General features: G+C 49.7%; 7 protein-coding genes across 16 annotated transcripts; 2 read left to right on the forward strand and 5 right to left on the reverse strand.

Moving 5' to 3' along the window:
- Nucleotides 1-373: 373 nt before the first annotated feature.
- On the reverse strand, nt 374-1,896 carry H257_06948 (CAMK/CAMK1 protein kinase). Of its 6 annotated transcripts, XM_009832337.1 has the most exons (6): nt 1,585-1,896; nt 1,321-1,533; nt 1,147-1,268; nt 833-1,075; nt 648-780; nt 374-603 (listed from the first exon to the last, which is right to left on the reverse strand). In XM_009832337.1, the coding sequence occupies exons 1-6, from the start codon at nt 1,876-1,878 to the stop codon at nt 544-546; spliced, it is 1,065 nt and encodes a 354-aa protein (XP_009830639.1). In that variant the 5' UTR covers nt 1,879-1,896; the 3' UTR covers nt 374-543. The 6 variants fall into 6 exon arrangements, with proteins under 6 accessions (XP_009830639.1, XP_009830640.1, XP_009830637.1 ...); XM_009832338.1 differs by having other exon boundaries at nt 374-780; XM_009832335.1 differs by having other exon boundaries at nt 648-1,075.
- Nucleotides 1,897-2,574: 678 nt separating this feature from the next.
- On the forward strand, nt 2,575-5,581 carry H257_06949 (hypothetical protein). 3 transcript variants are annotated; one of them, XM_009832341.1, is made up of 10 exons: nt 2,575-2,646; nt 2,720-2,964; nt 3,029-3,093; nt 3,147-3,304; nt 3,350-3,465; nt 4,110-4,340; nt 4,385-4,604; nt 5,073-5,168; nt 5,222-5,347; nt 5,399-5,581. In XM_009832341.1, the coding sequence occupies exons 1-10, from the start codon at nt 2,584-2,586 to the stop codon at nt 5,498-5,500; spliced, it is 1,422 nt and encodes a 473-aa protein (XP_009830643.1). In that variant the 5' UTR covers nt 2,575-2,583; the 3' UTR covers nt 5,501-5,581. The 3 variants fall into 3 exon arrangements, with proteins under 3 accessions (XP_009830643.1, XP_009830644.1, XP_009830645.1); XM_009832342.1 differs by having other exon boundaries at nt 5,073-5,347; XM_009832343.1 differs by lacking the exons at nt 5,073-5,168; nt 5,222-5,347; nt 5,399-5,581 and having other exon boundaries at nt 4,385-5,028.
- A 305-nt stretch (nt 5,582-5,886) lies between these two features.
- Nucleotides 5,887-8,594, forward strand: H257_06950 (hypothetical protein). The gene is made up of 9 exons (XM_009832344.1): nt 5,887-6,074; nt 6,130-6,368; nt 6,422-6,605; nt 6,658-6,708; nt 6,767-6,808; nt 6,864-6,988; nt 7,076-7,166; nt 7,236-7,476; nt 8,160-8,594. The coding sequence occupies exons 1-9, from the start codon at nt 5,916-5,918 to the stop codon at nt 8,531-8,533; spliced, it is 1,506 nt and encodes a 501-aa protein (XP_009830646.1). The 5' UTR covers nt 5,887-5,915; the 3' UTR covers nt 8,534-8,594.
- A 160-nt stretch (nt 8,595-8,754) lies between these two features.
- H257_06951 (hypothetical protein) lies at nt 8,755-9,350 on the reverse strand. The gene has a single exon (XM_009832345.1). The coding sequence runs from the start codon at nt 9,320-9,322 to the stop codon at nt 8,804-8,806; it is 519 nt and encodes a 172-aa protein (XP_009830647.1). The 5' UTR covers nt 9,323-9,350; the 3' UTR covers nt 8,755-8,803.
- Nucleotides 9,351-10,376: 1,026 nt separating this feature from the next.
- Nucleotides 10,377-11,785, reverse strand: H257_06952 (hypothetical protein). The gene is made up of 3 exons (XM_009832346.1): nt 11,309-11,785; nt 10,842-11,258; nt 10,377-10,788 (listed from the first exon to the last, which is right to left on the reverse strand). The coding sequence occupies exons 1-3, from the start codon at nt 11,771-11,773 to the stop codon at nt 10,423-10,425; spliced, it is 1,248 nt and encodes a 415-aa protein (XP_009830648.1). The 5' UTR covers nt 11,774-11,785; the 3' UTR covers nt 10,377-10,422.
- A 1,739-nt stretch (nt 11,786-13,524) lies between these two features.
- Nucleotides 13,525-16,559, reverse strand: H257_06953. Of its 2 annotated transcripts, XM_009832347.1 has the most exons (6): nt 16,461-16,559; nt 16,240-16,342; nt 15,761-16,195; nt 14,821-15,672; nt 14,331-14,483; nt 13,525-14,185 (listed from the first exon to the last, which is right to left on the reverse strand). In XM_009832347.1, the coding sequence occupies exons 1-6, from the start codon at nt 16,535-16,537 to the stop codon at nt 13,619-13,621; spliced, it is 2,187 nt and encodes a 728-aa protein (XP_009830649.1). In that variant the 5' UTR covers nt 16,538-16,559; the 3' UTR covers nt 13,525-13,618. The 2 variants fall into 2 exon arrangements, with proteins under 2 accessions (XP_009830649.1, XP_009830650.1); XM_009832348.1 differs by having other exon boundaries at nt 13,525-14,483.
- Nucleotides 16,560-17,488: 929 nt separating this feature from the next.
- On the reverse strand, nt 17,489-18,673 carry H257_06954. 2 transcript variants are annotated; one of them, XM_009832350.1, is made up of 5 exons: nt 18,539-18,673; nt 18,376-18,475; nt 18,053-18,313; nt 17,809-17,970; nt 17,489-17,765 (listed from the first exon to the last, which is right to left on the reverse strand). In XM_009832350.1, exons 1-5 carry the CDS (start codon nt 18,598-18,600, stop codon nt 17,613-17,615), a joined length of 738 nt encoding a protein of 245 aa, XP_009830652.1. In that variant the 5' UTR covers nt 18,601-18,673; the 3' UTR covers nt 17,489-17,612. The 2 variants fall into 2 exon arrangements, with proteins under 2 accessions (XP_009830652.1, XP_009830651.1); XM_009832349.1 differs by having other exon boundaries at nt 17,489-17,970.
- Nucleotides 18,674-20,566: the final 1,893 nt, after the last annotated feature.

Here is a 20,566-nt window from a genome sequence, read left to right on the forward strand (position 1 = left end):
TGCCGAAATGAAATGGGCAAACGCTTCAGGTTAGCAACATATGCTGCAGGAACAGCTCTTGCTCATCCAATCAAAGGTACTTCCGATTAGCTAAAACTAAGTTGAATAAATCTAAAACTTCGTCACCCACTGGTTAAAAGCGGGTATTTATACCCAGATTAGCCAAAATATGTGAAAAGCACAAATAATTTCAATCACACACTAATTCGAAGAGTAGATTTGATTGGCTAGTTGATTCATGTTTTGTGTTTTGATTGGTCGTATATCCGATTTGGTGCTTCTGGTCATTCAATTGAGCCCAATTTCGAATCGAATGAACGCTCCATGTCACATGCACTCACACAGCAGTAGATGGAGATGTGCACACGTCTACTTTGAGCGTGATGATTCCTTCCATCACAACCACGTAAAGTACTTGTTAAAACACTGGTCAAGCCTTGTGTTATGGTCCCTTGGCTACACTTCTGAACGTGTGACACAGATCGTCGTCGTCCACACGTAGTTCCATCGCTTCGGATTTATTACACTGACAGCGAGCGACACTTAGGGCTCGTCGGATGGCGACTGCTTCGGCGCGACTCCAAAGGTTACCGACGTCATGACCTTCAAACAAGGTTCACGTCATTTTCCATATCCAGAGAGCGTACCGCGATGCTGGCGGCTTTGAGTCGTCGATGGGCGTTGAACTGGCGCAGTTGTCGGAGCGCTGCTTCCAACTGCACGTTGCCGACATTCGGTCCAGCGATCCATGGGAGCTTCAGCAGCGTCTTTGCCGCAGGTCTGTGCACACATCATATCAAACACATGACACCTTTGCCACGGTACTATGTACCGAATGTTGGGGTCCACCGTGAGCATGAGTCGGATAAAGTCTTTGGCGGCGTCGGAAATGTGGTCCCAATACGGGCTGTGAAACTCGAACGTCCCGGACTTGACTTGCTGGAAGAGGGCATTGCGGTTGTCGTTGTGGAACGGCGGGTACCCGCAGAGGAGGATGTACGTGATGACGCCGATGCTCCAGATGTCCACACCGTTGCCGTACGCCTTGCCGCGCAGCACTTCGGGCGCGACGTAACTGCGCCAAAAAAACGAATGGTTTCCGAGGGGTCAACATGCATAATTTTGGATTTTTTCGAATGTTCGTACCCCGGGGTCCCGCACTGTGTCACGAGGTGGGACTTGGACAAATCAATGCGCTGGGCGAACCCAAAGTCGGCCAGCTTGAAGCTAGCGTCGTCGTCTCGATGGACAAGAAGGATGTTCTCTGGCTGCATGAGTCCATGAGCTTTTGTAGATGGATGATGATGGACATGGACTTGCCTTGAGATCGCGGTGGACAATGTTGGCGGCATGGCAGTACGCGGTGACGTGCAGAAGGCCCTTGACAACGTCGCGCGCTTCCCGCTCAGTGTAGAACGTCTTGTCCACGATACGATCAAACAACTCGCCGCCTTCAACGAATTCTGTGATCAAAATGAACATGTCCGGCTCCGAGTACACGGCATGCAGCTTGATCACGTTCGGGTGGTTCATCTATCGCGACAACAAGATTCAAGATGGATAGATGTATGGTGGTGTTCGCACCTCCTTGAGCACAGACGCTTCCATGATGAACGCTTGCACCTCATGCACGTCCAGCATCGCCTTCTTGATGCACTTGGCTGCGACTTTCAACTGCGTTTGCTTCTGCGTCGCCACGCGCACGATAGAAAAGGCACCGCTGCCGATCACACGCCCCATCACATAGTGGTCACTGCACGGGTCGACCTCGAACATGGTGCACTCGGCGATGAGACTCGCAATCCTCTCTGCTTTCGTCATCACCGCGGGCGGTGTTGATGAGGTTGTCGCCATACTACTCTTGATTGCAATTGTCATGAACAACCGTGATTTACACCTAATCGTTAATTAGCCAATCCATATGCGCCTTAATGAATTTCCCATCTCATTTATTTATCGACAACTCTATCAGCCAATCAGAGCGCACCTTGCCGAATTTCCATCGAATAATTTCAATCTGTGGAACTGCTGTAAATGCAATCGCATGGTCCGAGCAGCAGGATACAGAAGTCGTTTTTGGTCTTACGTGCATGTCCTAGCTGTATTCCATCGACATGTACATGAAGGATACATTGAAGAGTCTGCTGGGCCGATCCTGTGGATGGGATTTCAAACTTTAGCGGCTCCTGGGTCTCGTACGTTATACTGCGCATGATCACTGGATGGAAGGCGCGGCAACATCGCCGAGTCGACAAGTACTTACTACACAACACCATTCCATCAGCACTGTATGTTGGTGTCGCTGTCGTGCCTACACCTGTATTCGTTACATGTATTGGCCTTGACTGCCATGAAGGCGGCGCGGTAGTTCCATCATGAATTGGCCTGGACTGCTATGATGGTGGTTCCTTCAGCATGCAGGCGCGCACTCTTGTCGAGAATGCATGTATAGACCTGCACTCTGTACCAAGGGATTTATATTCCTAGGCGGGCGAATCATATAATGAACAAAATTAATTCCCTTTACTTAAAGTAGGTTCAAAACACGAGCATTATATTAATATTCGAGAGTCACGCGGTGAAATGGTGCACAATTCTTCGTGGCAGAATCCAATATCCACCATGGACAACAAGTTCATCCCGCAGGTGCGGCGGCGGCGGCGGCTCCCTCCATCGAACCCCTACAAAGTACTAACCTAACAGCATGGAATACCCGTAGGCGATTCAGCTGGTGACGCAAGCAATCCAGGAAGACACAAACAAGAACTATGAAGCCGCGTTCAAGCTGTACCAGCAGTCGCTCGAGCACTTTATGATTGGCGTCAAGTACGAAAAGAACCCGACCTCCAAGGCGATCATCATGAAGCGTGTGGAGGGGTACATGACTCGTGCCGAGCAGTTGCGTGAGTTGCTCGAAGGACAAGCGAAACCCAAGGTCGTCGCCGCCGGCGGCACGGCCGAAAAGTACAAATCTCCGCGCGCGATCGCAAAAACTCCGATTGTCACGTCCATATTTCTGTGTATGTAGAGAAAAGGACGACGAAGAGACGGATGGCGACGCCGAAAAGAACAAGTTGCGCGGCGCGCTCGCATGTACGTGACATTTCGTCGGTGCTCGTGCAACGTCGTGCATAACCTTCCTGTAGCGGCGGTTGTGTCGGAGAAACCCAACGTGAAATGGGACGACGTCGCGGGTCTCGAGGCGGCCAAGGAAGCGTTGAAGGAAGCAGTGATCTTGCCCGCGCGGTTCCCGCAGCTCTTTACAGGCAAACGTCGGCCGTGGAAGGGCATCTTGCTCTACGGGGTAGTATCCTCATCCTTCCTCAGTCGTCTCATCCGTGCAACGTAGCCGCCCGGAACCGGCAAGTCGTACCTCGCCAAGGCCGTGGCCACCGAAGCCGACTCGACGTTTTTCTCCGTTTCGTCGTCCGATCTTGTGTCGAAATGGCAAGGCGAGTCGGAAAGGTACCTACAAATATATATATATATATATATATTATTTAATCATTTTCTAGTTTATGTTGGGATGCCATATATGGACGATATTTTTTTATGGATTTTTTTCCCAGGCTCTTTACTATATCGGTTTCCACACACTTTTTTTATCATAACAAGTTAATACCAATGTTGGGAGAGATTGTTTATGATACAGAAGGGCATATTTCAAGTCGATTTCAAGCGATGATTTATTGCCATTTTCCGTTAAAGTTGGACTTTTGTGCGGATTCGCCAACTCGATCGATTCGTTGTATTTTATTATATTACTATTGTCCTGATTGGTAGCACACGAATATTGAAGCTAATTACATGGCGATGGTAATATTTCCTGCACTCTGATTGGCTCGATTCATTTGTAGATTTATTTCGTCGTGATGATATTTTCATTCTCCATGTCGCTCCAGTTTCGAATCAAACAACCACAACGACTTGAGTGGTGATGCTGTTGATATAATTAATACATGTATGGCGTGTTGGTTTGGTGGATGCATATATATATATATATATATATACTGCACGAAGGCTACTATAGCAAGTGCAATCAATCGTTCTTTTCGTGTCTTCATGCATGTATTTGTTATCATGTTCACTATGTGTTCGTACGAGGGTAGATTGGTGAAAAATTTGTTTGAAATGGCACGGGAAAAGAAGCCGAGTATCATTTTCATCGACGAAATCGACTCGTTGTGCTCGAATCGGAGCGAGGGCGAGAGCGATAGCACGCGGCGCATCAAGACCGAATTCCTCGTGCAGATGCAGGGCGTCGGCCACTCCCACGACGGCATCCTCGTACTCGGCGCGACCAACGTCCCATGGGAGCTGGACCCGGCCATGCGGCGGCGGTACGTGGCTCTCTCGTCCATTTCGAACGACCTGACAAATGTAGGTTTGAGAAACGCATCTACATCCCGCTGCCCGAAGTGCACGCGCGCAAAGTGATGCTCAAGATCCATCTGGGGGACACGCCCCACAGTTTGAACGACGCCGACTTTACGACGCTGGCGGCCAAGGCCGAAGGATGTTCGGGGAGCGACATCTCGGTACTTGTGCGCGAAGCCCTCATGGAACCCCTGCGTCAGTGCCAGCAAGCGCAGTTCTTTTATCGGGTACGATGGGGGTTATATTCTTGGGTGTGTGCGTGTTGTACTTGCACTGAGGACTGATATTTATTACCTTCCAGTATAATACTAGATAGGACTAGTGTGTCGTGTGGGGATGTATTGTGATATTCGCTATAAATCTTGTGATATTCGCTACAAACTTGCAAAATTCGTACCGAATATACCACAATATTATATTATTTTATTCTACGGGGACACTTGGTTTCGGTTGTATAATGCACCAAACCTGCGAAATATAATATATAATTTGCAGAGGTTGTTTCGGTGGAATGATTCAATTCCTTCGTTTTCGCCAATCGTATTGCAGTGTCTAATTGCTTTGATCCAATCAAATGGCTTGGCTCGATTTTTAGTACAATTCCCCCAAATGGGCAAATAGTTTGGCCGTGTATATATATATATATATATAGCCGATGGGGAATGGGTATATTGATGGAGGAGCATGGCTATTAGTGCGACGAGAAAGCGCATCCTGCCAAGAACGGGCCGTTCCTGACCCCATGTGAAGACGACCCGCCATGTCCCCACTGCCACATGAAGCTGTCGTCGGTAGAGACAAACATGTGACAGTACATGCAGGACATCATGTGTGTGTGTGGTAGTGCGCTCCAACCTGCGCGGGCTGCAAGGCGCCGTGTCCGCGGTGCGGGTCCTACCGCATGCGTCTGTACGACTTGCCCGACCGCGGCTTCAAAGACGACCAGCTCAAGCCCCCCATGGTGTCGATGGTACGTCATATGATCGAGGGAATGAGACTTGTCATGGTTTGTTTGCATTAGACCAACTTCAACAAGGTGCTGGAGCACTCGATTTCGAGTGTCGCGCCCGAGGAACTGAACCAGTTTATCAAGTGGACCACCGAGTTTGGACAGGAAGGTTAACGAACGTACTATATAGTATACGACATGCATGCATGCACCTTCTTCACACTTCCTTGTCGTACACGACCTCCATGCATGCATGCACCTTCCTTCCGTAGCCGCCTTCCTTCGTCATGATCTTGGTCTCTCCAAGAAGGATGCGAAAAGGTGCTTGGGTAAACACCCGGTGGTTGGGTATACATACCCGTCGGATATAGGCGATGTGGGTAAAACACTGACCTAGTTGTCTCTAATTGGATAGAATTATCCAATCACCATGCGTTAATTATATTTCATCCAATGAAATATAAGTCCTGTGATGGATTTAGACCAATGCGAATGCCTGAATAGATTTCAAGGTGGTATATTACCCAAATATCTGGCGGCCAATGGCAGTGCCTTGAAAAAGCGGACAACTCAAAGCGATCTTGACATCATGAATGGCCGATTCGTGGGGGTGGTCCTGGCGAGCCTGCTGGTGTGTGGCCTCGTGCTCGTGTACATTGTGACCTTCATCAAGGCATCGTTCCCCGCGCCGCCATCTCCACCGACGCCATCGCCCGCGGAGCCCTCCATGGCGTTCAACGTTGTCCAGGTGCGTGATGCCTTCTCCTTTTCGGCGAACGTCATGTGTTGAATCGCATTTGCAGTACAACATCTTTGGTCGACCGTATGCAGTATCCAAGGACGGACAAGACGAGCGCTTGCATCGCATCCCTGCATCCGTTCTCAACCACGTGTGCCCCACAGCGACGTGCGGCGGTGTCGACGTCGTCACGTTTGCCGAGGCCGACATCGATTCCGAACGCGCGCACATGCTTGCCGCGTTCGAAGAGCTCAACTTTCGCCATCACACCACTGTCGTGGCCGACACGGACCCGTTCACGAGGTACCTCCACGACACATGCTGATATGAGGTGACGACAGCATGCATGTTGGTAGCTTGATCAACGGCGGCGTCCTCATCGTGTCCAAGTGGCCAATCCTCCGCGAAGCCCAGCACATTTACCGCAACGCGTGTCATTACTCGGACTGTCTGGCCGCGAAAGGCGTCAAGTATGCCCGGATCAACAAGACCGACGGCGCCTACTCGAAGGCATTCAATGTGTTTGCCACGCACATGCAGGTAGATGGTACACCCTCAGCCGCCTCCATGGCCGATCGAACCATCTTTCTAGGCCTGGTCCACGCCGCAAGGCCGCACCGACCGCGTCAAGCAGGCATCACAAGTACGTATGTGTCTGCGATGCTGTTGTTGTGACGATGTGTTTGTTGGTTATGTTGCAGTTTCACACGTTTGTCGAAGCCCTCGAGATTCCACACGACGAGGTACAGTGATCATGTCCATATTGACGGGGTGTGCGAGTATGACAGTCACTCGTAGCCACTCATTTTCGCCGGTGACTTTAACGTGGACAACCACTCATTTGCAGGCGAAGTCGCGCACCTGATTCAAGTGCTGCATGCAACGGCCCCCGTGGTCGTCGGCGCGCAGCAGTTTACGAGCGAGTACGTTCGTTGTGGCTGCTTTGATGACGTGATCAAAAACAACATCGTATGACGTGATCACATGGTCTCATTTTGTTATGTGTTTAGTCCCCGAACCAACTTGCTCGTGGGGCGGGATGGCGCCGCCGCCGCCGACGGATGCCTCTCGCAGTACATTGATAGCTGGGGACCGCTTCAGGTAGGCATACCAAGTCCAGCACTTGCGAGCCAACTCGAAAACACATGGCTAAACCACTGGCTTGCCTAGAACCACACGTACATGCCGTCGCTGCTGACCCGTGTCGCATGTCACAACCTGGCGGCGTCCGTGGCTCCGAGCCGGATGTCGCCGCCTCTGGCGCATATTTTGAACTCGTCGGTTCTTTCCCCCCCCCAAATCCCCCTGTCAAGCAGCAGCAGCAGCAGTAGTATTTACATGGCCCCGTCGAGCTTATGCTTTTGTCCGTGCTGTCCACTCGAGTGGATCGATTACATTCTATATGCCCAAGGTACTATCTCCCTCTCAACATTATATATTCATCCTGATATTTCAACTTATTCTAACAGTAAATTTGGACTTGTGATTTCGCCAAATACCATTCGAATCCACTTGATCTCATTTAAACAACTTGTACAAACTCGACTCTACAAGTATGAGTATACTATATATATATATTGGAGATTCGGTATGAATTTCCGGACCCCGTTCAATCGAATCTCGCCCCAATCTCTCCCATTGGCCAATCCGAAATTACTTGTCGCTGATTAGTTACAATCCATTTTCGAGTTTCTACTGGAAAGGACTAAGTGGATAATGGCCAATTAGATGTCTCGGCTCTATTTGTGCTCGATTGAACGAACCATGCAAAATTGGGAAAATCGGCAATATGTTTATTTTTATATATATGGTTTTGCCGAATGCAAAGGGACTGGGCCGAATCAAACATTTGGATTGGCAGAAATTCGACAGGACATCATGATTTGATTGGCTCATACGGTTCTATAATCCATCATTCTCTTGTTCGATTCTACCTACTATATACAGTATAGTAGGGCAGTTTCGAATAAAATTGGACAATATGTCAAACTCTTTTCCAACCATAAAAGAACTGGTTGGTTATTCCTAGCAACACCGTACAACAGATGACAAAATCAACTTGTTGCTCCTATCATGATCCTCCATCTCTTTTAGCGCCGTACCAACAGCCCGTGGCCCCGCCATCGCTTGAAGCGGTCGCTTTGCAGTCGCCGGCATCGTTTGATGTCGAGTGGACATCTCCCCATGAAAAGCACACGGCTTTGCACGCGATGGACCTGTCCGACCACTACCCAGTTCTGGGCAAGTTTACATTTCCGGTCAACCGGTCGCAGCCCGTGATGCACTTGGATGGATGCTCCACCGACGCCGACTGCCGTTTCCACAGCTTCCGCTGCTACTGCCAAGGCGGCGGCTGCTTCTTTGGCGGCCGCCAAACCGACGGCGAACCGCTGCCGTCCACCCATCCAGTCAACAAGAACTGCGTCATGCTCAAAACCAGACTCGAGTGTTCGTGTGGCCCGCTATAGCAACACTTCACAAACTAGTACTACTAGTAGTACATTCGTAGTCGTACATATATGCTTTAATACTTCACAAACTAGTACTACTAGTAGTACATTCGTAGTCGTACATATATGCTTGAAGTATTAAGACGTGGTGATTGAGTGATCAGTGTTGTGTCTGTATGTGATGACGTTCGTTGCCATGTGATTACGTGGACAGACACAACATGCAAAAGAAGAAGAGATGGCTAGCGTAGGCAACGTACAATAGTCGTGGAATAAGTACTCGACGAGTTATGTCCGCCGTTTCTTGGGCTCTCTGCTGCTGTCGCTGTCGCTGCTACTGGCGGCTCGACGCTTCTTGGACGACTTGCTCTTCTTGGACGACTTGCTCTTTTTAGAGTCCTTCTTTCGCTGACGACGATCGCGTCTGCGTGTGGCTCGCGTGTCGGCGTCGTCACTGTCGTCGTCGCTTGAGCAAATCGCCGCCAACGCTTGAGGATTCAGTCCACTGCCGCTGTTCAATGCCGCGAGACTGCTAACGCTACTACTGCTTCCCTTGGACGACTTCTTGGACTTCTTCTCCCGCTTCTTATCACGACTCTTGGCCAACGAGTCGCGATACAGCGCCGTGTCGGCCTCCAGTTTCGCGGCGTCCTGGACCTTCTTGAGCTTCTCCAGCTGCTTCCCCACGAGGTTGTCATACATCCTTTTCATCATATCTGCCTTCTCCACGGCTGCAGACCCCAACTCGGCTTTGCTGTGCTCCTTGCACGTGCCAGCATAACACCGCGGACACGCCGAACTCGCCATCACGAACAAGGTAACCAAGAAACCGAACGCACCAATCACATTTTGGATATTTTGTTTCGACAAATATTCAAAACAATACGACATAAGTATAATAGTACGGATTATTGTTTTGAATATTTGTGTCGAAACAAAATATCATTGCCCATTGCCTCGCTCAAAATCTATTTTAACCAATCAAACAAATGGAATTCAAACAGCCTTCGAACTTCATTAACCAGAAAAAGCAAGGTGAAATAGGCAATTTTATATGCAGTGCAAAGTCAACTACTATTCCATAAATTGTACAGTTTCAATTAAATATATCTTCAAGTTTGTATTGATGATTTTTATTTTTCATATCTCTTTTTGGATTTCGCAAGGCAGATCTTGCGAATTCAAAATTGTCCAATTTGTCCAATCCGATGCTGTGAAATAACGAAAATCACTGCGCAGATTCATCACACCCTGTTGCGATTTATTTTACTCCTGTGATGGCGGTTGATGCAAAAGAAGCATTGAGATAATTATGTAACGTTAGGCTGTGCATGAGAGCAAGACCATGCGATGTGGTATCCCGGACTCGGTCAATTCGAACAGGTCTAGACTTCAGTAACATCACCACTTGCCTGTTAAACCAATGAATGTGGTCATCCCTCATTCCACTATCAGTCCGTGTCGGTGCCGTACACCTCCCTGTTGGAGTGATCACTTGGTTGCGCAGGCGAGTGGCGCAAGATGCCTTGGTGGCACCCATCGCAAGCCGCCACTTCAGCACTTGCGATGGGTTGCTACCACCGCGTTGGCCCACCAGAGCCATCACGGCATTGCAACATAATGTTAGCTGTAAGGGGAGAACCACATTGGAAATAGTCGGAGTGAACTCATCAGTGCACAATTCTTTGGAGCAGCATCACACAAAATTGAAACCAGTGTTATAGCCAATCGTGTGTAAGAAGCAAGGTGTTATGGACTCTGATTGAATATTAAAAAGGAGATTCCATTGACAAGTCATTACAAAAGCCTACTGGTGCGGTAACTAACAATAATGAGGATGGAAATTGCTACAGAAATGCTACGATGATGGTTCCAAGTAACTTATATTTAGTGCTTTGACCAAACCCTCACGTCGACCACCCATCGGGATCCACTTCACTCGATAGCGACTGCTGCCGCCTTCGCCACATGGAGTCTTCCAGCATGGCGATGTCGCTGTTGTCGGCGGTCGCGGCACGCAGTCGAACGTTCTGGGCAAAGTTGCAGGCATCTTCATTTCTGTTGCTATAATATACCACATGGACGCTAGGATGGGTGGTGGTGCGGTGCCGTGGGCTGGTGGACTCGGCGGAGTTCGTCGTGAACCTGGCGCCGCGTTGACCAATCACAGTAGGCGACGATGCACTCAGCGAGCAGCTCGTGCACACGCGCAACGCTGTCACAGCATTGAGCAGGGGCACGCTCCAGATTTTGCTACAACGGCTGCACACCACCTACACCGAATATCATAGTTAGACAAAGCCATATCAGCGATACAGTCACGTACGTCGCCGCATTTTCGGCAATTCGTTTTGTGGTGCAGCATCCCAAACGTGTGGTGGCAGAGAGCACATGTGGACCGCGAGTCTTTGGCCACAAGTTCCGCCGGGGCGAGGAAGGATCCGCTGCGACTGAGCCGCCGCTCCCGCAGGAGGAGGTCGATCGCGAGCACCCCGCGGCACCGCGCCCGGACGCCGCGCTTGAGCATCCACTGCGGCGCATGGAGCTTCAGGTCGAGCTGCACGATGTGCGTTACTTGGAGGACGCCGGGGCGGTCGGTTTCCACGACCACATGGCCCGATCGAAGGAATTCGCCGCGGACGAACCCGAGGACGTGGTCCAGCGGCGGACAGCAGTCCAACTCCACCGAGACGACCGACCGCACCCAGCCGCGGCGGCTATCGAGCTCCACGTCGTGGTGTGACTACCGGTAGATGGAATCATACGAGAGAGAGAGTGAGAGGTGAAACGTACTTCGAGCACGCAAAAGTCGCGCGGACTCACAACCCCCAGTCCTTTCATCGGAGTCTCCATGACCATCCACCGCATGTGAATGGCATGCCGGGGAAACGCTGGCGACGGTTTCACCACTGTGTAGAGCCGATGGCTATCGAGAATGTGCTTGGCAGGATGCCGGCTGTGCTCGGTGGACCCGGTCGCGGCGTAGAACATGGCGGCCACTTCGTCCAACGTGCCATTCACGTCGGTGACGCTGGCGTACGTGAACACGTCCGTGCCGGCGCTGTCGACACCTGCATACATGACCAGCCCAGGCTCGGTCACGTCCTCGGTCCATTCGATCGGGCCTTTGGTCAGGCGGGCGCAGATCGCAAGCTCGGTCGACGCGCGACGCGAGAGCTTCTTGAACGCCTCCGTATCGGAAGCAGACAGCGGCGGACACCGGAAGAAGTCGCGAGGGAGGGGCAGTTTGGTTGTCATCACAGGGGATGCTTAGGAGATTGAAAGTGCCACCCACCTATGACGATGACGTGCCAACTTGAACGGATGGACGTGTCGGGTATTTGATCCTCAAATACCGTTACGAACGTGCGACATACCGTATTGTCTGTCGATCAAACTGTAACTACCGTGGAACATCCAACGTTACACCACTCTGGTCAAGTACCTACTACCGGTACTAGTACTGAATCAGTAGTACGTAGTACACTTCGAAGTAGGTACCTACGTACATACTATTATGGAGTAACAGTAGATTTTGAAACGTGGCGAGCATATCTACTGTATGTCGAATCGCTTCAATCGCAAGCCCCGTAAACACTGCGCACGCTCTGTACGTTGTTAGACTGTCTACGGAACAAAGATACAGTAACGTTATACCCGACAGATCTGTATTTTTGGCGTTAAATGCAATGCCACTACACGTATACGATTGTCCGATTCATGAAAACGCATGCGCAGTTGGACTGGGGTGTGATGTCAATGAGTATATGCTCCGAAAGGCCACCAAGTCGGGGAAAGAAGGCCTTGTCCAAGCTTTAACGTTAGCTCTTAAATGGCAGTCCTCGGATAGCCCTCAGAAGTGGAGGTTCTTCCCATCAACTAATGTAATGGTAAGTTATACTACACGAACAACCCGCACAGGTTCCCGCCGTTCAAACGTAGTGAGGGGCGCGTGTCCCAGGTGTCACGAATGTCACCTGTTTGAAATGTCCATACTCGGTCCGGCCCAGTTCGAGACCTGACTAATCAAATCACTTGGAGTCGCCGGAATATGTTTGTTTTTGGCCCGGATGTCCAAATATTCGTTTATGTGTGTATCCATGTATTGTGGCCAATAACACTCAGCTATTCAAAGTGTGGCTGTCTGTATATTGTGGAGTTCGGTTCAGATTTCCGCCAAATCGAATAATCACGAATCGACGCTATTATCCAAATTTGAGTGGATTTGATTGGCTCTTATAGAAAGGACAAGCATATTCCAACCAATCAGAACTTTCACCGTGGTTCAAACTTGATTAGACAAACCACGCGAATTTTGGAAGTTTAGAGCATCCCCACTGGTTGATGTAAACATAGAGCTGAAAAGACCCGTTTATTGGGTGCGTGCTGTACAGTACATAAATAGTACAGTACTTCATAGCCAATCCACACCGGTTGGCGGAAATTGTCGTCCTGATGGAGCAAACTCGCGTTGGACGCCCGCTGGCGATTGAGGTTTTGGAGCTCTCGCCAGTGGAGAATTTAGTGCAGCAGGGTTGGCATACATTATATTGTCTGTAAGATTTATATTCATGCTGCCGGCGTGCTCCAGGACGTCGGGATGGCATACTTCGTTGAACAAGTCCATTGGGACCTCAATCGCATAGAACTGTAAACGACCCAACAGATCGATCTGTTGAGAAATCTATGTGTTATGTTCATGATGTAAAATTTATTGGCAACCGGTGTGGGTCTGAAAAATGTAAATTTTGCTGATGGAGTGATGTACTTTGAAGATTTTTACATTTCTACATCAGCCGGTGGGGATGCTCATGCACAATCTGTCTAACCTCGTGGTGGTTTCCAAAGTTAACAGTGAATATGTGTACTATTAATACTAGTACTGTACCCTACACACACCGAATACTACATAATTAATTCGACCAATCAGCGTTGAGTACTACTTCGCACGCCTTTTGGTCAATCTATTTCAAACTGGCCCTCCCCGTTGACTGGAAAAAACAGTTGAATGGACATTTCAAACATGTGAGATTTAAAAAAAAACGCCCACGTCGCATTCGTTACTAGTAGGTCCTAGTAGTAGTACTAGTAGCACAGACGATGTCACACAAACGTGGTCGAGAGCTTGGTGCCGACGGCGAGGCTGAGCTCCATAAACTTGGGCGCGCCTTGCTGCAGCACCTCGGGTTTGTCCTTGGCGTACGCGGCGATGGCGTGGAGGAACGTCTCGGACGCCGAGAGGCCCGTGGTAGTCGCCACGATCGACACAAACTCGTCCTTGAACGTCTTTTCTTCGGCCAGTTTCGCCTGGAGCAGCTGCTGCGCGATCTTGGCAATGTGCACGCCGTACAAGTGCGCCTGCTGGGCCAGCTTGGTTTGGCTCGCGGGGCTTTTGGCTCGGGTCTGCTGACTCAGCACTTCCTGCTGCTGGAGTTTGAACTTGGCGGCTTGCTCTTGCAGCGCCAGCTTCTGGCCCTCGGTCAGCTTGACGCTGCTTTGCAACTGCTGCCGCTTGACCAAGTCGTCCTTCTTGGCCATCTCTTCCTCCTTCACCTTGCGCTCGTGGTCGGCGGCGGCGGCTGCTGCTGCTGCTTGCTGCTTTTCGGCTTCCACCTTGACCTGCTCTGCTTTTTGCGCCTTGAGCATCATCGCTTCTTGCGCGGCTTTTTGCTACTCGTTAAGTAACAAGCCATCAAATATATATATATATCGATTCAAAAGGCAATCCAATCAATCCAATCGGTCGTCTAATCTTTCCCCCTAGGCGGCTAGGGCACATCAAACGACGAGACGACTCACTAGGCATCCAACCAACCTGCGTCGCCAGCTGGGTCTGTCGCTGGAGTTCGAGCGCTTGGGCGGCATGCGCTTGTTGCATTTGCAGCGTCTGCCGCTGCACGTCTGCCGCCGCCGCCGTCGTCGTCGTCGTCGGTTGGCTTGTCGAGGGTGGCGTCGGCTCTGTCTTGTCCTGTCCACCAAAGCCCCAAGTCCAATCATCATCCCATATATATATATATATATATATTGTTCATTCGATTCGAAATTCGAGTGTTTGGGTGCTCAATCGAATGAGCAGCAGCACCCAATCGGCACACAATATCGATATATCGACCAATCAAAACACAAAACATGAATCAACTAGCCAATCAAATCCACTCTTCGACTAATCCAACATCGAATTAGTGTGATACTGGACGATCTTTACAACAGTCTGTACAATGAATCGATCGATAGATATTTGGCAAAGAATCAGCACAAAAGTCGTCCATATTTTGGGTAAAAGAAAGACAATATAAATCACGTACATCTCGCTGCTTGGCCTTGTCTGTTTTCAACCGCGACAGGATCGGCATCACTTGGCGCTCAATATGCTGCTCGACTCTGTCCAAGTCGCCTCGGTTATTACTCGTCATTTTCGTCGGGTCTTGGTTGAGCAGTGTCATGATGCGCTTGAGGTTTTGCAGAAAGTTTTTGATTCGTTCCTGCTGCTGCAGCGCTTGCTGCGACTCGCCCGATGGCTTTTGCATGGCCATGCGCGTAAACTCGCGGCACACAACGACCAGGTCGTCCCAGTACTTGGCCTTGAGCTGTTTGAGTTTGTCCCCGTAGCTCGAACTCGCGTCGGCTGGGGGCATACTCGTTGGTTGGCCCGTCACGGATGACGTCGAGTTTTGGCGAGATAATGCGCGCTGCTGCTGCTGAAACTTTTGCGCGGCGAGGGCTTGCGCGGGAGTCACTCCCCCCCCCTGGTTGGCCATCGACGGATTGTGTCCGGGGGGGGGTGCCGCCGTGGAAGGGGTCGACGCGGCGGCGGCGGGGGGGTTGGTCGTCATGGCAGGATGATGGCCTAACATGGCCTTTTGCTGGAGAAACGTCTGCTGGTGCTGCCGGAGGAGCTGCGACTGCTTGGCTTTGTGCTCGGTCGTGAGCTTGTTGCGGGCATTCAGGTGCTGCTGCTGTAGTTGAGTCATCTGGTTCACGCGAGCTTCCTGAGGCACGTTTGTCTGGTGCTGCTGCGTGGAAATCTGGTTCTGCTGGAGCAATTGGGTCTGCCGCAGCCGCTGCATCTCGTTGTGTTGTGCAGTTGTCAACGCCTGCTTTTGCTGCTGGTACTGCTGCTGCAGCTGCATCAATACTTGAGGCTGGTGTTGTTGGGCCTACGTATACCAAGTAAGTATGTTTTTTTCCATATCAAACACACAAAATGAAGTAATATGTGGCGACGACGATGATCGAGACACGTACGGCCAGTGGATTGCCGGTGGCGGGGGTGGAGGTCGAAGCGGTCGAGGCAGCGGCAGCAGCTTGCGCGGCTTGATTTGCTTGCGCGGCAGCGGCTTGGGCGGCAGCCACAGCTTGCTGTGCCTGCTGCTGGCGGGCCAAATTGGACAGGCGCTGCTGTTCTTGCTGTTTTTTCAACAGTTCCGCTTGCTGTTGCAGGAACAGGGTCTGGCTGTACTGTTGCATCGCGGCGGCGTTGTTTGCGTTGGTCATCCCCGCGTTGGTCATGTTGACGGAGTTTTGGAACATGCCCGCCGCCGCCATTTGAGCTTGCGCTTGGGGGTTCATGGCAACCTGTTGAGATGGAACCTGCTGCTGCTGTTGTGGCAACCCCCCATCGGGTTGGACCTTTTTCTTGAGACTCGCAATCTTTTTTTGCAGCTTCGACATGTATGTCATCTACAAAACCCGCTTGAGGTCGATTGTGGAATTACGAGCCAAACCTGATCCGTCGACTGCGTCCATAGCATCAGCTCAAACTTGGCCGCGGACCGCCACACCTTTTGTTTGTCACTTTCGCCCGAGATACGAAGGAGCTCGTGATACCTAGTACCGCAAACACACAAAAAGGGACACACCTTGCATGAGATCAAGACGACTTTGGCACAGGAAAGCATGGCGCATGTATATATATATACATGCGACGAATACTTTATCTACGTACATGTCGGTGATCATCCCTTTTCGATTCTCTTCCGAGATCTCTTCGCGCCATGCGGCTGGGGCGGTCGGCATCGCCATGTTGTGTGTGCGACGAGCTGGAAATTTGAAAAATGCAAGGGGTTTCCGGCGGAGTGATCCGGATAACGTATCCGGACACCTCGAGTTTTCTCGGGCAGCTACATAACGTATTGAGCTGGCTGTGGGCCATGTGTAGCCCCTCTAATGGTGCTGCGTCGATGCTACGACCGGTAGGACGACATTCAACACCACTGCCAACGCCAAACAACCAAAGGAAGTGAGTTCTTGCGCCTACGATAGCCGCCCAAATGCTTGTCGGCATGAATAATGTACCACGTGTCGACCTATGAATTAGCCCGCCAGCCCTCCTCCTCCGCACGTCCATGAGCTTTGTGTACGTCGACGCCACTCGCCGACTTGTACACGTCGTCACCTGCTGCTACTCTTTGATCGGGACTTGATCTACGGTTTACATGCACATGTACCGTGGTATAAATTATACTAGTAGGTACCTGACAACTAAACTACTACCGTATTTGTCGTTGATCTGCACCATTGAAATACAAAACGCGAATATAATTCTATAATTCAATACAATCTTGAATCAATTATATAATTCGAATATTTAAATAAATTCTTCCAATTTAATTCCATGGTGCAAAGGTACGAATGTACATCATCTACTTCTCAACTTGAGTATTAAACCTATTGAGACTTGGCAACTCTATTGATACATTTGTAGTCCCGTCGGTCAAGCAAGGTACTGTACATATATATACATATGTATATATACATATATATATATCTACTCACGACCTAAAAACAATGGAAGTTCGATCCTCCCATCAGGTTGACATGACTATGTGTGCGTGCTTGGTATAGATGATGATAGCACACAGCGGCACTTTGCCGCTATATCTCTCCAAGATATATATATATATATATATATATATGGTTTAATAGCACACAGCGGCACTTTGCCGCTCCAACTCTCCAAGATATATATATATATGGTTTAATAGCACACAGCGGCACTTTGCCGCTATATCTCTCCAAGATATATATATATGGTTTATGTACTACTGATGATAGGAAAGAAGACACTACAACTATGACACTGGACAAATCGATGGTTTTAGATGCTGATTTCTTGGTTGGCGAGCGCCAGCAGTTGCTGGTAGTGGTGCTGGATGAGGTTGTTTTGCTGGTTCATGTGGTGCTGCATCAGGTTGTTCCGCGCCATGTCGTGCTGGAGTTGCAGCATGGTCATTTGAAGCTGTCGGGCCGCCTACATCGCCCGTGTCACATGATCCATATCTTGGATGTGTTACCATGGGGGTGTTTTGCTGGACATGTGACGCCGACAGCTGCGTCTGCTGGACCAACTGGCTCTGGCAACACTGATGCGTCTCGTTGTATTGGCTTTTGATCAGTTCCACCCGTCGATGCTGGTACTGTTCGTGGAGTGTGGACGAGGTCATCGTACTGGATTCCTGCATGGTTCAGTCCGTCAAAGGGAATGCTATGAATGGATCCAACCTATATATATATATATATATATATGTGTGTGTGTACCTGCTGTTGCATCAAGTTCGTCGGAGGCTGTGGCGGGGATGACGACGACTGCTGCTGCTGCTGCAATTGATCTGAAAAGGGAATGATGTCCACGTCCATCAACGTTGTAGTCTCCATCTGCTTCACTTGAGGACTCGCCGGCACGCTCATGTCGCCGTTCGCTGGAAGCATCACCATGGGGGACACCGGTGTCGCGTCGTTGGGGGTGGGCTGCTGTTTGAACGTAAGCATTTTCGCTTTCAACGTCTTTAAATACGCCTCCTACGACACAATGACGATGGTCTGCATGCGACGGCTGGCGCAAATGGGGCCATCCAACTTACCTTGTCGGCGGACTTCGTCCACACTGCGCGTTCGTACTTCATCACGGTCTGTTGTAGTTGTTCCTTGTCTCCCCTATGCAAGCGAAGCAGCTGGGAGCACCTACGCACCATCGCGATGGATCAGGACCACGACGGAAAGAGCTGGATATATGGGGAAGTTTACATCTCGTTGATGACTGCATGTCGTGATTGCGCCGACACTTCTTCCCTCCATGATGCCACCATCGTGCTGCTGCGGTGGCCAGCCCTGGTAATCGCCGCCGCCGCCAGAGGGAGGAGAAGAGAATTTGAGTTGGGAGCTTTCAAAAAACTTCAAGAATCCGTATCCGGATAATGACACTGAACTTTAAGTACAATTGTAACAACGTTACAGGAGGCCACTTACCGCAAGTAAACTAGCTTCCCCAGTCAGCTTCTACTTGCAAAGTACACACCTTACAGTTAGTTGGAATTATTGGTGGTTGTTGGACCCGCGTCGGTTTGAATTGGACCCGTATCGGTTTGAATTGGCTCTTTATGGCAAGGTTTACCATGTACACCGTCGAGTTTAAACCCGAACTCCACCGTACCACTCCGTCCAATCCTTTCGTTATAGGCGAAGACACAATCCAGTCCGGATAAACGTTATCCGGCGTTTTGATAAATGCCTCGTTATTCGACGTATATATATATATATATATATATATTGCTGCTAGCCGAGTAGCTCCTGCCCCATTCTGTTGTTCCATTCATCTTCATACGAGGGTACGCTGCCAAAGCGGTTCGTTGATTCGATCTAGGGGCAAAGTCGAAAAGAATGATGGATTTTAATTGTCCGGATAACGTTATTCCGGACAATGCGCCTGAAGTGCACGCGCCTAAAACGAGAATTAGTGCCAGTAGTACACTGTAGGCAGAGACATGCGCTTAACGAACCACACCTTGACGTTGGTACCTTTCATGACCCTCAAGACAGTCCGTTGATGGTACATTCTGCCTTCCATGTCGTGGTAACGTTAAGAACACAAAAAGCAAACATCATTTTTTCTACGTACCGTAGTATTATTAATAATAGTATTAATACTATTGTGCTTTTCATGTCGTCTCGAGTTTCGTGGTAATTCTACACATTTATGCAGTCACTGGCGCCAGAAAAATTCCGTGAGAGCAATAGTTCCACTGTAGCTTACGTAGTTTGCATGTTGTTTAAATGCGTTAAACAACCAGACGTTTAAAATAATATAAGCCCAATTGAGATAAAACAACGCTAAACACAAGTTCTGCATTTCAGCAGAATAAAACAACCATTACTTTATTTCAGCTGCTAACTAATCGAGTTGCAGCACCAGGCCAACTAACGCCGTACAACTACCAGTTCATCACGATGCATACCGTATTAGGCTGTTAAATGGGAGTACTATACATCGTGTAGTCGTACAGTAGTGCGCCCTTGCCTTCCACGTACAGTGCTAAGGTTAGAGCAGATCAAGAATTGTAGGTATGGCATAGCTTTGAATCATTGGACAGAGCGACGACTACATGTACTGTAGCCTAACTATATCCCTAACGTTATACACATTACTCGGAGTAGATAATGTTAGTACTGTAGTGATCACGGATGGGGGGTCATGTGTGTGGCCATAGCTCCTTCAGTTTCATTGCGTCAAGCACCTTAACATGTTGACGTAAAGCAAGTTGTTTGCCAGAATGAAAACGGCAAACAACTTGTTTTACGAAAGTGCCAGTAAAACCACCTTCAACCAACCAATCATCGCATTAGATGAAGTAACTTTAAACAACGCACCCAACTGTTATTCAAGTTACTTTAGACATTATTTAAGTCTGAGAAATTTTTAAACAATGAATTTAACCCTGGAATTGCCAAAAAAGGTGCAAAGCACAATACTTCAAGGTTACACAATAAAAATACGACTGATGACGCCATATCCGGACGTACCACCGCTTCGTTGGATCTTGAACAGACACTTTCGGATCTTTACGCCATGTCGTCGGGGCGTCCAGGTACGAGCTCCGGTCAACGTCCAGGCACCGGTCAACGCCCTGGGACTGGGTCTCAGCAGCCTCTGAATGCCGTGAACGCGCGTCCTGGGACGGGTCAGCGCACCGCGTTGCAGTCATCTGGCGGCGGCCGCCCGCTCACAAGTCGGTTGGGCACGGGCCAAGTACCGGCGACGCCTGGCCAGTCGGCGGG

This window comes from Aphanomyces astaci (assembly GCF_000520075.1).
Source record: "Aphanomyces astaci strain APO3 unplaced genomic scaffold supercont1.14, whole genome shotgun sequence".
NCBI lineage: Eukaryota > Oomycota > Saprolegniomycetes > Saprolegniales > Verrucalvaceae > Aphanomyces > Aphanomyces astaci.